Source organism: Panthera leo, chromosome D3 (genome assembly GCF_018350215.1).
Source record: "Panthera leo isolate Ple1 chromosome D3, P.leo_Ple1_pat1.1, whole genome shotgun sequence".
NCBI lineage: Eukaryota > Metazoa > Chordata > Mammalia > Carnivora > Felidae > Panthera > Panthera leo.
Window position 1 is genome coordinate 16,476,435 of NC_056690.1, and position 14,790 is coordinate 16,491,224.

The following is a 14,790-nucleotide window of genomic DNA, read 5'->3' on the forward strand; positions in this document are numbered from 1 at the left end:
ACCAAAGTTAAGTAAAACAGATTGAGGGGTAAAAGTGATAGAAGCAAAAATTAAAGAGATTTTTTCCCCCCTCCAAACCGCCAGAGTTGGTTTTAAGAATTTTCCAGTGATCTTTATGCTGCTTCCAACTTTAAAAGGTCTGTTTTATTCTTCTCATTCCTTTGCCCTATCTTAAATGCTCCTTTTTTCTTTAAAGTGGCTTCATTTAGGGGCACCTAAGTGGCTCAGTTGGCTAAGCATCCGATTCTTGGTTTCGGCTCAGGTCGTGATCTCACAGCTTTGTGGTTCAAGCCCCGCATCGGGCTCTGCACTGGCAGCACAGAGCCTGCTTGGGATTCTCTCTCCCTCTTCCACTCACGCTGTGTGCCTCTCTCTCAAAATAAATAAACTTAAAAAAAATTTTTTTTAAATAATAAAGCACCTTCATTTATAAACTTGGCCTTCAATTATAAGCCTGAACCAACTCTTGGGATTGAAATTTTCAAAACCACCATCATAGCAACTATCTTTGTCCCCAAATAAAGTTATCCACTCCTGCTCCTTACCAACTGGGTGCAGCTGCCACTACAACTCAATGACTTTTTTTTTTTTTAATCAGTGTGCCTATTTGGTGAAATCTATTAACTTAATCAAGGACAACCACACATGTCAATTACTAAACGTTTAAAATATATTTCTAAACAGAATGGGCCGACTCAGTCACAGTAACTGCTGATCTCCATAGTAGAGCAACCCACAAAGACACAGCACTGATTTTTTTCCCATAATCAGGGGTGAAAAATATACAACTTATTTCTGAACCAAAACCACAATTTCTGCAGTTTATAATGTTTCACTGCCAATATGGCCCTGGTAGAAATTATGTATTTTATTTCCTTAAAAAAAAAATTAAAAAAATTTCCTAAGACACTAAATCATCAATCTGGAATGTAGATTCTGAGCACAAAGAGCTCAGTTCACCTAAAAAATAAAGAAAAATTTCCCATCACCTGTCTCAGTAGGGCCTGAAAGGAGAGAAGTAGTGTGGGGAACCCCTGCTTTGGTATGGAGAGTCACGGCCCCTTGACCCAGAACGAGACCGTGAGTAGCCATAGCTGGTGCTTCTCTCTGGATAAACTCGGATGTAGGAAGTTTCACCCTGAAATTCAAACAAAAAGAGTGAAGGAAAAAATAAGACTCAGAGAAATACAGCACACTAAAACTTAACATGGCTGCCTAACAATAATAGTTAAGTACCGAGCACTTACTGTTTGTCTGGCATGATGTCATCTCATTAAACCCTCACAACAATGCTATGCCCTAGGTAGGTTTACCAGCACATTTTAACAATGAGGAAAACAATGTTATAATCTATTCCAGGGTGACACATACAATAAATGACAACTTCACATGTTGTAAATGAGCTGAAATACTAGCTACTACGATTAACATATCTGAATTACTACCACTGACTCCTGAATCTTAAGAACTGGAAAGGATCTCAGAGGTCATTCAGTTCAATCCCCTGCCACCTCATATATGCGTTTGAGGATGGGTTCCTATGGAAGAAGCTAACCAGTATTCAACACCTCTCAGGTGTCAGGACCTGGGTTAGATACTCGTAAGTTAGCTTCCTGGCAAGTCTTATGAGACAGTGCTATTATTGTTCCTGTTTTGCATATCGAGGGACCAAAGTTCAGAGAATAACTCTGCTAAGAAATAAATGAGTGAGTGGCAGAGGAGTCATGTCTAGGCTGGCCTGTGTTCAGGCCCTTTGCCCTCAGCCAACACTCTCAAAGGATCTAAAGATGCTAAGATGAAAGAAGTCAGATGTGGAATTCCCTAGGTAAAGTCAGTAATTGGATTTATCCTTACTGAGACCCTGCTTTGCAGTGTAACTAAGGACCAGATGTTTTGTTTCTGCTCCAAATTCAGTCTGAGTAAAAGCAATGTTAAGCTGTGTACTTTCCAAGCCATAAAATTAGGGAATTATATGAATCCTTAGAAAAAGAAATAGATCCTTGGGGCTCCTGGGTGACTCAGTCAGTTGAGCGGCCAACTCTTGATTTCAGCTTAGGTCATGATGCCAGGGTTGTGGGCTCAAGCCCCAAGTCCATGCTCAGTTTGGAGCCTGCTTAAGATTCTCTCCCTCTGCCCCTCTCCCTCACTCGTACTCACTCGCTCTCTCTAAAAAAAGGAAGGAAGGAAGAAAGGAAAGAAAGAAGGAAGGAAAAGGAAATGGACCCAGAAATTCCTATCTCCAGACATCTAAACCCATAAGTCAGGACAATATAAACAGTAAAAAAAGAATGTCCAGTTGTTCTGCTCTCTGGTCTCAATGGTATCAAAAGGACAGTCAACATGTGAATCAGATAGAAAGATCCAAAGTAGCAGCTGCCTTCTTGAAAGACATAAAGAACTAAGTCTTGAGGGTAAGGTCATTATAAGAAAATGCCAAGATGGCTAAGGTTTCAAAGAGGATCCTGCACTACTTTGGGAAAGGAAAAATTAAGTGTACAACTTGGCCCAACAGCAGTACCTAGAAAAGCTGAGATGCTGAGGCTGGCTTGCAGAACCCAGACTAGACCCAGAGGAGGGACAACCATAATGATCAGGTTCACAGAGGTACACTGCAGATTAAACCAGCTGTGAAGGGAATGGTATCACAGAATAGCTCACCACATTATGACAGACTGCACCAGTATTCTCTCCGGGTTAAAAATACTATGACTGCAGATTTCTCTGTTATGACCCTGCAGGACTCAGGCATGATGAATTCCTTGGCTTTTCCACTTAAGACAGATCTTTAATGGTACTGTGAGGTCCTCAAATGGCAAATGCATGGCCTGTTGCTACTTCTCTAGATCAGCTTCAGGTGGAGTGGCCTGGGTGCAAGCTCAACAGAAGGTGGGAACCCACCTCATGAGAGCGGAATTTGGTGTCATCCAGTTTACGGAGGGCATATTCCATGTCTTCTTTTCGGAGATATTCCACCATCCCCATTCCATCCTTCTGCACATCTGCATAACAGACGTCCCCAGCTTCTCTCATGTGATCCTTCAGATCCTGCCAGCTGCCTGATGGAGGAAGTCCTAGGCATGGACAACATAAGAGGCCATATCCTTCAGCCATGTTAACTGACCTGTTAAGAGCCAGCAATACCTAGGGTCCCTTTTCCATCAATCACTCACTACTTTTAAATCCTGAGGATCCCCAAATCATAAACCGTAGGGACATAAATCCAGAAAAGAGCACTAAAGTATGTGTAGTAAACCACTGTAAGAAGCTGGTCCTAGGCTAATTTTCCAGAGACCAAGCCTTTCCAATGGAGCAATAAGTCTACCCTATTATAGGTTTGATATCTCTGAGATTCACAGCCTGCCTTTCTTTATCCTTCATATTTAATATCAAACTCCCAAGACTTTTGAGTTCTAATTTTTTTCCATTATGAAATTTATCAGTACCAACTGTTTCTTGCTTACTGGGTTCTCAGAACATAGGAATTTTGAAAGTATCCAATGAAGTAATAACCAAGGTGTAGCCGAAGGTAACAACACACCAAAAAATCTAAAGTTTTTCTTGTAGTAGTGAATGACTGACAAATTAAACAAAGTACCTTTTAAAAGATCACCAACATTCTTCAATACAGTGGGGGAAAAGGTAAGACTCAGACGCTAAAACTAGTCGGGAATTATACAACCCTACCTGATGTCATGAAAGGGAAATGTGCTCCTGCTCTCAAAGGCTGTGTTTACCGCTCACAGCTCAGGACTGCAGCCATTTCCTAATAGTTTTCTAAGCAGGATTTCAGAGCAGCATGGAGAGAAAAAAAGATATGTATGACATCCTGAAGGAGGGAATAGAGTTCTGGGGTTAAAAAAATTACAAAGGGACACAAGATAGGCAGATACTGAGAGGATCACTGTTAAGCACCACAGGAGTCTGTTGTGACAGTGTGAAATTCCTATCTAAGAAAGTGCCAAGTTCTTCAATACATTTCACTCCACCATGGTCTTAAAATGCCCCTGTAATGTGCAGAGGGCCCCAGGTCTTCACCACTGTATTAATATTTTGAAAAGATGCGTACACCTCTGAGCTTGCCGTTTCATCACTTGTGAACATTTCATTTAGACATTTCATTCTATATCATTCTATATTCTGCAAAACAATCCCTAAAACTTAAAGTTGTTTTGTTTTCTCTTTTGTATAATTCCAAAGCCACCACCAAAATCTGGTGTTTTTCACGATCCAAGGCCGAACAGTTATTCAATTCTGGCTCCTGGAATGTCTAGCAAATCTGAAACCTAGTACATTCCAAAAGAAAACATCTATAGAATTCTAGCTCCGGGGTTTTGCCATCATCTTCCCTCTCAACAGTAGGAAACTCCTTTATAAAAAGCAAATTTATGGGGACGCCTGGGTGCTTCAGTCAGTTGAGTGTCTGACTTCAGCTCAGGCCACGATCTCACAGTTCATGACTTCAAGCCCCGCATCAGGCTTTGTACTGAGAGCACAGAGCCTGGAGCTTGCTTTGAGTTCTGTGTCTCCCTCTCTCTCCGCCCCTCCCCTTCATGCTCTGTCTCTCTCTTAAAAATAAAAATGAACATTAAAAAAAAAAAAAAAGGCAAATTTATGTTCTACCAAGGCTGTACTACCAATGCAGTTTCATTTGCAAGATACCTGCCTGCCTCACTGGCAAGACTGCGGGGCTTCAGACTGTGCACAGTCTACTGAAAAGAAAGCCTGTGTTCCATGCAAAGTAACAGCTAACATTTCTTGGAGGCCAGACTGTGTGCTAAGTATTTTACATGCATCACCTTATTCGGTTTGAAAAGAACATACCTGAAACAAGAACTCGGAAATCAGATCTTCTTGTAGGAGGCCCATTCCTCCCACCGCGGGGCCACCCACCCCGACTGCCATAAGTCCTGGGGAACTCCACACGAAGCCGACACTGGCCATAATCATAACCATTCCTTCCATAAATTGCATCCTCAGCATCTCTGCAAAGAAAAGTTTGTGGAGTTAGTGCTGCTCAGGAGGCTGACTGACTTCCCAGTGAGGGGCATGAGTAACAAGTATAAAAGGGAAACCTAGAATTGAGAAAAACAATCTTGATGCACTACTGCTTTGAAGATACTTCATGGTATTAGATTTAAACTTTACAGCTGTCCCACACAGGGTTTTCTAGATATGAAATGATAATGAAACAGTAAAGAGATTACTTATAAGAGGATTCATTCAGAAAAAAGAATTGGCAGATAAGTGATTTCATCAGTATATTTCTCTAACCCTGTTAGCAGTTTCTTAAAATGCCCTCCACACACTAGTCCTTTAATAATTAACAAGGATTGGTACCATCAAATCTATAGAAAGAAAAATCATTTAGGGGCGCCTGGGTGGCTCAGTCGGTTGAGCATCCGACTTCGGCTCAGGTCATGATCTCAAGGTCTGTGGGTTCGAGCCCCGCGTCGGGCTCTGTGCTGACAGCTCAGAGCCTTGGAGCCTGCTTCAGATCCTGTGTCTCCCCCTCTCTCTGCCCCTCCCCCGCTCTCACTTTGTCTTACTCTGTCTCTCAAAAATAAATAAATGTAAAAAAAAAAGAAAGAAAAATCATTTAAAAAGAAATCAGGCTCTGGGGAGGAGCCTGGGTGGCTCAGTTAAGTGTCTGATTCTTGATTTCGGCTCAGGTCATGATCTCACAGTTGTGGGATTGAGCCCTATATCCAGCTCTGTCATGAGCGTGGAGCCTGCTTGAGATTCTCTCTCTGCCCCTCTATCCCACTCGGACTCTCTCCCTCTCACAAAAATAAATTCATAAACTTAAAAAATCAGACTGAAAGTAGTATTTTGTGAGGAATGTGGAACTCTCTCATGTGTACTTTTTCAGCATGGTTTGGAAAACTAAGTTGTGGAGACCGCTCTCTGGGTACAGTTCTGCCAGAGAGGTAAATATTCAATGAAGTCACTTCCAGTCTTCCCTAGGGCTCTAGTAGAACCAAGCTGGTTCTCCAGCACTGGATTGGAGAAAGAATGGCCTCCGTGCTTGGATGGACAAGCAGAGCCGAAGATGTACTAATGAAGGCATCATTCAGTTGTCACAGCACATAATTGCTTACCACAGTTCTAGTCCCCGGGTTAAAAGCAAGGACCACAACCAGTGCAAACCTGGCTATATTTATAATGAAGTGAAGGAGAGGCAGAACTGCTAGGGTTGAAGAGCGGATTTCAAAGCAGACTGACCAGTTCCAATCATTACCCTACTTACTAGTAGCCGTCTTTGGGTAAGTGCTTTTATCAAGTTTTCACGTCTCTTAAATGTGAACAACATGCCTCCCTCACAGAGTTGTCATAAGGATTAAAGAAGGTACTACGTGTGCAGTGCTCTAATGATATCAAAAGATAGCTTTTCTATTATGAAAGGAGGGAAGAGATGACAATGCAGCACATCACACAGGAAGTTTGTGTTCTAAAGGGCAGCACAGGGGGGGTTCAAATCCTACCTTATCCCTTACTAGCATTCTCTTTTATCAGCAACTCTAAATCCCCAGTTTCTTCATTCGTAAGATGTGGCTAACACTACCTCTTTTATAGGTTGTTGAAAACGCTAAAGTGGTACTTGACACACAGTGACTTCAAAAAACACACCGGAACAGTCACAGAGGTGCAACCTCCAGTTTCAGTGTGAAAATGCCCAGTTCCGTTTTTGAGGCAAATGGCAGCTCTGTGGGGATCATCAAAGCCTCAGAGTGCTTCCTACCTCCTCCACAGAGGCCCTCCTGGCCCTATGCCACTACACCAGGTAGGCAAGACACCCGAAAGACAGTCCTTGCAGCAGAGCCCGCCCGGCGCACACTAGGTGAAGCATTCCCTGGGTCAATGCTGGGAAACACTGGGCTCTCACGGACCCCGGGTGGAGTGACCAGTCCAATGCGGCGGCTTCTGGGAACCACCAACCGCAGTTTTGAAAGTTCCCAGACCTTTTCTGGCCATCAGGCCTACAAAGTTTGCAAAAATCAAAAAGACCCCTTCGAGCCAGTTTAGGGATCAAATGCTTGGGGCCCTAAGCGTCTAGCGGTGTCTCCCTCAGAGGAGTGGAGTGAAATCAGACACCCCCCACCCCCGACCATTTTGGAAGTTCTTCCAAAGCCCTGGTGCTTTTAGAAGGACAAGGCCGGGACCTTGTGAGGAGGGGCGCGCGCAGATGGAGATCTGGGCCATCACAGAGACCCCCTTTCACCCTCCAAAGGCAACCACATCCCCGCAGTCTGTTCCCCGCTAACGGCGAGTTCTGGCTGGGGGGAGGGGTGGGCAGGGAGGGGGCCTGGCCACTTCTGCTCTTCACCGAGTCCGAGTCCTCTCCCGGCTGGTTCCGGGCCCAAGGTGCCCTGGGCCGCTTCCCCTGAAGGCTGCCCCTCCAGCCATGAGGGAGAGAACGGTCGCGTGTACCATCCCCGAGGCCAGTCTGGGCGGGCCGGGGCCCTCCACAGGCCCAGCTTTTGTTTTTTAAATAAAGTAAAAAAATAGTCCTAGAGGAAGTGACGACGGAGCAAAGGACGGCCAGAGCGGGCGGTGAGAGGCCTCATCCTCCACCCGGGGGCGCCGTGAGGGGTCTGCGCTGAGGGGGGAGGGGAGGCCCCACAGGGGAGGAGGGAAGGCGGGGGCCCGGGGGCCCGGGGTCTCGGGCGGGCGGAGCGGGGCCTCACCGGGGTCCTCGAAGCGCACGAAGGCGAAGGGCACGAGGCCGTGCCGGTTCTTGAGCTCGATCTCGCGGATGCGGCCGTACTTGTAGAACAGGTCCTCCAGGTCCTTCTCGCGCACGTCGGTCGGAAGGTTCCCCACGTAGATGCGCCCGTCTCCCTCGCCGCCGCGCTCGTCCGCCCAGCCCGACATCCGCACCGCCCGACGCCGCGGGCCCGCCGCAGCCCACGTCGCCGCCGCCGCCTCAGCCGGGGTCCCCCCGCAGCGTCCCCGCGGGCTCGGAGGCGCTCAGCCGCACTGCATTGTGGGAACGGCGGAGCGGAAGCGAAGGGGTCGACGGAGGCAAAAAGAATCGTCTTAAAGGGGACGCGCTGCGATGACCGCGCGTGCGCGCAGGCCGGCGCCCCCTGTAGGCGCGTGTGGGCTCGAGGGCGACTAGAGAGAGAGATTGGAGTCCCGTGAATTGGGTTCGATTCCCAGAATTCCTTGAAAGCAATTCACTCGCCTAATTAGTGCGCTTGGGCGAGTGACTCAGGCTTCCTAGGCCTCAGTTTTCTGCCTCTGTAGCGCCGCCTGCCTCACAGGCTTTTGTGAGCATTCCCTGTGGCGACGCGGGCGGCGGGCGGCGGGCGGAAGGGACCCCGCGGACTGTCACTCTGCTTGCGGGGCGCCGGAGGGAGGGAGCCAGGTCCGGGCCGCAGGCCGACCACGCTGCGGTCTGAAGGAGTCCCGGACGGTGGGCTGGGTGGGGCTGTCGCGGCCCTCAGACTCAGGTCAGTAGCCCTCTGGGTGACCCTGCCCCCATTTAACACTTGCTTAGAACTGAGGTCTAAGAACTGACGGGGAACTAAAGTGGGTGTGACAGCTGAGATGGCCTCCGGAGCTTGGGCTGTGACATTCAAGGGAGACACGGAGGGAGTAAAAGAGTCTTAAGCATCTCGGCTGTCGTTATAGAGTGCTTTAATCCTCACCGGGGATGGAGGGATTCCAGTGTTACAGGTGAGAAAACTGAGGGGATCAGGATTAGAAGCCGAAGCCGTGCCCCCGACCTGTGGGCCGAGCCTTTCAGGAGCTCGGGTAGACACTCACCTCGGCACTTTTTCACATTTACTTCCCATAGTTCAGGGCACTGAACGTGGGGACGCTCCAGAAATAGAGGCCTTGCATCACAAGAGTCTTGATCGAAAAAGAGCTTTCCTATTAAAAACGAAACCTCTGTGGATTGATGCATAATGGGCAGATAGGCAAAAGCAAACACAGCGGAATGTTAACTGTGGAATCTAGACGGTGGGTGCGTTCAGTCTGTTCAGTGCACCATTCTTTAAACCTTTTTGTATGTCTAGAAATTTGCATAATAAATGGGGCAGGTATGAAACTTGTTAAAAACAAACTCTGGTGTTCGTGTTCTGCCCCGGTCGCCAAAAAAAACCAAAACCAAAAAAACCCAACTCTGTTAATGTTAGCAATGAATAGCAACGGAATAAAACCAAACATTTAGGGGCGCCTGGGTGGCTTAGGTGATTAAGTGTCCGTCTTTGGCTCAGGTCATGATCTCACAGTTGGTGAGTTCCTGCAAGCATCAGGCTATTTGCTTTCAGCACAGAGCCTGCTTAAGATCCTCTATCCTCCGACTTTCTCTCTGCCCTTACCCCACTCTCTCTCAAAAATAAACATTAAAAAAAATTTAATATGAAGGTACAGTAGTTGATTTGTGCTTATACCACCTCTGAGCCTTTTAAAATCAAAACAGAAATTAGGCACTCACGCATAACTACTGAGTGTACATCCTTTTTGAAAGGCAGATTGTGATGGTATACATCAGTCCCTGATAATATACACATACCTTTTGGTCCAGTAATTTCACTTGTAGGATTTTATCATCAGGAAATATGAAAATGTTACAGTAAATTATGTTCATTGCATTTTGTGCAGTTAAAAAAATGGAATGCTTGATAATAAGGGAGTGGTCCAACATAATAATATTGAATGTTACACAATTTTTAAATGATATTTTGAAGGATGCTAAGGTCATGCTAATTTAGTTATAATTAAAACGAATTTAAAATGGTGTTTAGGGGCATCTGGGTGGCTCAGTCAGTTAAGCACCCAACTCTTGATTTTGGCTCAGGTCATGATCTCATAGTTCAGGAGTTTGAGCCCCACATCAGGCTCTGCACTGACGTTGCAGAGCCTGCTTGGGATTCTCTCTCTCTTTCTCTCTCTGCCCCTCCCCTACTTGCACTCTCTCTCTCAAAATAAATAAATAAATTTTATTTTAAAAATAGGGGCGCCTGGGTGGCGCAGTCGGTTAAGCGTCCGACTTCAGCCAGGTCACGATCTCGCGGTCTGTGAGTTCGAGCCCCGCGTCAGGCTCTGGGCTGATGGCTCGGAGCCTGGAGCCTGTTTCCGATTCTGTGTCTCCCTCTCTCTCTGCCCCTCCCCCGTTCATGCTCTGTCTCTCTCTGTCCCAAAAATAAATAAAAAACGTTGAAAAAAAAAATTAAAAATAAATAAATAAATAAATAAATAAATAAATAAATAAAATGGTGTTTAATATGTACGTTATACACATGTAAATATATATTCTCAAGGAATCTATTAAACTGGTTGACACCAGTTGTTTCTAAAGAATGCAATTGTGGGCATTTTCACTTTAGACCTTACACATTTCTGTAAAGCTGAATATAGTTACTGCAACTCTGTTTCATTTTTATATTCTGGGAAAAAAAAGTAAACAAAAATTTAAGCAGTGTTACCCAGTTCTGTTCAAGGGAATACACACACACACACACACACACACACACACACACACTGGAGAGGGGAAAAAAATATATATATATATGTGTGTGTGCGTGTGCGTGTGTGTATACACACACGCACACGCACACACACACACACATATATACATTACTTGTAACAAAAAAGCATAGAAGAAAATAACTCCAAATGTTTGTGGAGATACCTTCTTGTTGGAAATGATTTCTATATTTTTATTTATGCTTTTCCGTATTTATCAAATTTGTATTTGGCATGTACTACTTTTATAATTGGAACAAAGCACAATAAATTATTTCTAAAATAAAACAGAACCATCTGTTGTATTCTGGATTATGTAAAGCTTCTAGTTGTTCTTTGCTAGCCTTCAGAAGTCAAGCAGGAAAGAGCCCTGGCCAAATATGATCTTGAGTCTAAGTACAAAGCCTTACTTATAGGAGCTTACATATCCTAAAGGCATCCAAAAGTCCAGATGCCTTCCCATTTTGGGGGTATGTTTAGGTGTGTTAATACCTCTTTCTGAGTCCTGCCACTCCTACATGGTTGTTGCCTGGAAAGACCAAACCAAAAAAAAAAAAAAAAAGCTATTGGAGTCAGCTAAGTAGCCTACTAGTACTCTAGGTGGAAGATTGCTTATAAATAGTAATGATTCAGCATATATTGTACAAAGTCCTAAGGCATGCAATCCCCAGAGGGATTCATACCTAGCCTAGAAAATGTGCCCTTATGTGGAGATATGGCAACTACAGCCTTCCTAGATTAGAAGGAACACAGCTAAATTTCTAGGGGTCGTTTATGATCATCCATGGAACCCCAAAGGGTAGAGTTTTTTTTTCTGTGAATTCAGGTACTAACCTTTGCAGTTTAGAACACAAACGAGGCCAGAATTATAGCTTAATGCTTAAAGGGCTCATGGGTTCCATTCTCTACTAAGGACACAGACCCTAGGCAGGGATGCGCTTTTGAGCTTTTGCTTATTTAGTTATTCAGCACCATTGAGTCCATTGCTATAGTTTAGGCCCTGTAGGAGGCCCATGGCATGTGGTAATACAATTCTGTCCTCAAAGTATATTTCAAGTTGTTATTCAAACAGCCATTGAGAGCCCAGTTGCAATAAAGGTAAACTGCTGTGAGACCGCCTAACACAGTCTTCAAGATTATAAGAAAGGCTTGCAGGAGATGTTTAGGTTGAGCCCTGAAAGACAGTAGGAGTTAATTGTAGGGGAAAAGGGGTGGATTTTTCAGGAAAAAAGGACAGCATGACAGATCACCTCCATAGAAGAGAGAACACAACAGGAGTGCCTGTGTGGCTCAGTTGGTTAAGCATGCAACCTAGGCTCAGGTCATGATCTCACATTTCTTCGGTTCAAGCCCTGCATCAGCCTCTGCACTGACAGCACAGAGCCTGTTTCAGATCCTCAATCTCCCTCTTTCTCTGCCCCTCCTCTGCTCGCTCTCTCTCTCTCAAAAATAAGTAAACATTAAGAACAGAGCACATCAGACCAGGGGCAATCCCCACTGCCCTACGGTATAGCTGAGCAGAGGGTTCAAGTGGAGAAGATGGGGACAAGGAGCTGGCTGGGGCTTGCAAAGCCTAGTAGACCATGTTATAGAGTGTGGACTCTACTGAAAACAGTGAGTAGCCATGAAGGGTTTTAAGGAGTTATGCTGGGATGAGATCTTTTCAGAAGGAAGTGGCAGTTGAGCAGATTAGAGATATGGAGTAGGAGTTACAGAGTCTCTGGGAGGAGACCAAGAGCTAATTTGACTAGAGGGCAGCTGCAGGATAGTAGGGAAAGGAAAGGGAGTGAAGGAGAGGTGTGGCAATAGCTGCCATAATGGGGGTTGGGGGGAGGAGGAGAATCTTGGGCAGAGATGAGAGACCAGAAGTCTCTGGTAGGAAGTATTGCTATGTAATTGCAGTGTAAGCCCCCTCCTGTGACTTCATAGATTCCTTCATTTAAAGCTACATTGTCCACTAATGACTTTGGAGTTGGGTTTTTATTGTTCTGGGAAGATATGACAATGTAGTCAGGTTAGCCTAAAGGTGAGTATAGGCAAGAACAGGGATAGCCCCAAATGGCCCATTGACTAGCAGGTTACACAGAGAAGTAACATGGGAGCTGGCACAGGGAGACACCAGTTGGAAGACTGTGGCAGTCCTCCAAGCAAGAGATGTCAGTGGCCTGATGTAAGGTGATAGATACTAAGGAGATGGGTTATCTCAAGGAAAAGATATCATAAGGACATGGGAGATGAGATAGGTTGGGTGTGGGGCCTGAGAGAAGAGGAGTCCAGGTTGATTTCCAAGTCTCTGGCTTAGAGAACTGGTTATGCAATAGTAGCATTCTAAAATGGGAATAAAGCAGGAGGTGATCTATAGGGGATGGACGATGATGATGAGTTCAGATGTGTATGGAAAACATAAAGAAGGATAAGAAATGTGATGGCTCTAGGCTCTATGTGTCCACTGAAAACAGAATTCCAGGTGCATGACCTAATGATGGTGGATGGGCATCAGAGTCCTCAGATACATGGGATAGGACTGCTGTTCCCACAGGGATAAGCTTTCACCTAAAATACATAGGAGCTCAATAATGTCAATCATTCGTACCATGAAGATAAGAATGGCACCAATGGAATTATCTTCATCTTGAAGACTTTCATCTTGGCAGACTATGAAGAGTTAATGTATTTCCCACAGCAAGCCGTTCACCCCAAAAAATAATAAAACAATTATCAGTAGGGATAAAACATTCTGCGAACCAGCCCATCTGGTTTTCTCCCTTTCCCTATGACATCAGTTCCCTCTGGCATGCCAACAAAATGTTTTCTTCTGTGTCAGGCTCAGTCATGAGTTTCTCCCAGACTCCGGTCCTTGGGAGCAGCGGACTGAAGAAGTGATGGGGGAGTAGACCATTGGTGGGAAAATGAGTCATCTGAGAAAAACTGGTCCAGGCTGCCAGGGAGAGCTGTGGGTTGTGTCACTGTGGAACATGTGCCTAGTCACATCACCCAGGGAGCCTTCTCTTTGTTATTCTTTGCCACTGTATTTGTGTGATGGAGTAAAAAAAAACATATTCTGCAGAGGTCCCTAATAGAGAAATTTGCTGTGCAGGGGAGGAAGGGGAGAAGCAGCAGCAGACTAGGTTTGGAGAGGGTTTGGATGGGGGTGCAGAGAGCTTTCAGGAAGCAAGTGCCACGTGTGGGAGGATGAGAAGAGGAAAAAGATAGGAAAGATAATTCAAGAAGATTTGCAGTGTGTTGTGAATATTATTCCCCTTTGTTGTCTCCTTAAGAGACTGCAGAAAATCCTTAGTATTTGTTTTTCAATTATTTTTGGATAAGCTGATGTTTCTTTGAATGTGACCATCCAGGTAGGAACCCTGGTTTTACATGAGGAGGTACATTTAAAGCAGTGAGCATACTGAATTTGTAACAGCTTTGTTGCTTTATTTTTGTCAGCTTGCTCTATTCTGAGATGGAGTGTTCAAATAGCTTGTCATATCAGGGCTTCTTTGTCTTGGATTCAGGGGCATCAGGGACCAGTCAATGACGACTGCCCCCCCGCCACACACACACACACACACACACACTCAACTCCCACCCCAATCTTTCAACATTGTAAAAGTTGTAAAGTCAGATGTAAAGGATTGCACATTGAAAGAAGAGTCTTTTTTTCTGGGGAGAATAGCCATGTGATGCTGTCCAATCGAACTTTGTATGATGATGGGAACATTTGATATCTAAGTTCTGTGTGGTAGCCATTAGCCACATTTGGCTATTGAGCACTTGAAATGTAAGAACTCCAACTAAGATGCTGAACTTTTCATTGTGTTTAATTGTAATTAGTTAATATGACTTTAAATAGCCAAATGTGGCCAGTGGCTACCATATAGGATGGTGCAGTTCATCATTCTCAAAGGTCACACCCCCCAGAAAAGGTTAAGAACCACTGAGACCAATCACTTCCCTTTACAGCCATGTTATGTTGGCACATAGTAGGTGCTGTTAAATAACAACAACAAAAACAAATTTTAAAGATCTAAATGACTTTATTTTTTTTTAATTTTTGGTTTTTTTAATTTTATTTTTGAGGGGGGGAGAGAGAGAGAGACAGAGAGAGAGAGAGAGACAGAGGGAGAGGGAATGAGTGGGGAAGGGGCAGAGAGAGAGGGAGACACAGAATCCGAAGCAGACTCCAGGCTCTGAGCTATCCACACAGAGCCTGACACAGGGCTTGAACCCATGAACTGTGAAATCATGACCAGAGCTGAAGTTGGATGCTTAACCAGCTGAGCCACCCAGGTGCCCCTGACTTTAGTTTTTTAACTT

At 45.0% G+C, this 14,790-nt stretch overlaps 1 protein-coding gene across 1 annotated transcript; it reads right to left on the reverse strand.

The window, feature by feature from the left end:
- Positions 1-651: 651 nt before the first annotated feature.
- SRSF9 (serine and arginine rich splicing factor 9) lies at positions 652-7,872 on the reverse strand. The gene is made up of 4 exons (XM_042910797.1): positions 7,686-7,872; positions 4,822-4,980; positions 2,899-3,071; positions 652-1,138 (listed from the first exon to the last, which is right to left on the reverse strand). The coding sequence occupies exons 1-4, from the start codon at positions 7,870-7,872 to the stop codon at positions 995-997; spliced, it is 663 nt and encodes a 220-aa protein (XP_042766731.1). The 3' UTR covers positions 652-994.
- Positions 7,873-14,790: the final 6,918 nt, after the last annotated feature.

Bases quoted from the DNA above. Each gene is read 5' to 3' on its own strand.
- SRSF9 (XM_042910797.1), bottom strand. From the start codon at position 7,872: ATGTCGGGCTGGGCGGACGAGCGCGGCGGCGAGGGAGACGGGCGCATC. The intron at 4,981-7,685 runs GTGAGGCCCCGC...TTCTTTGCAGAG, and splicing joins CGTGCGCTTCGAGGACCCCG to ATGCTGAGGATGCAATTTAT. The intron at 3,072-4,821 runs GTATGTTCTTTT...GTCCATGCCTAG, and splicing joins TTTCCGAGTTCTTGTTTCAG to GACTTCCTCCATCAGGCAGC.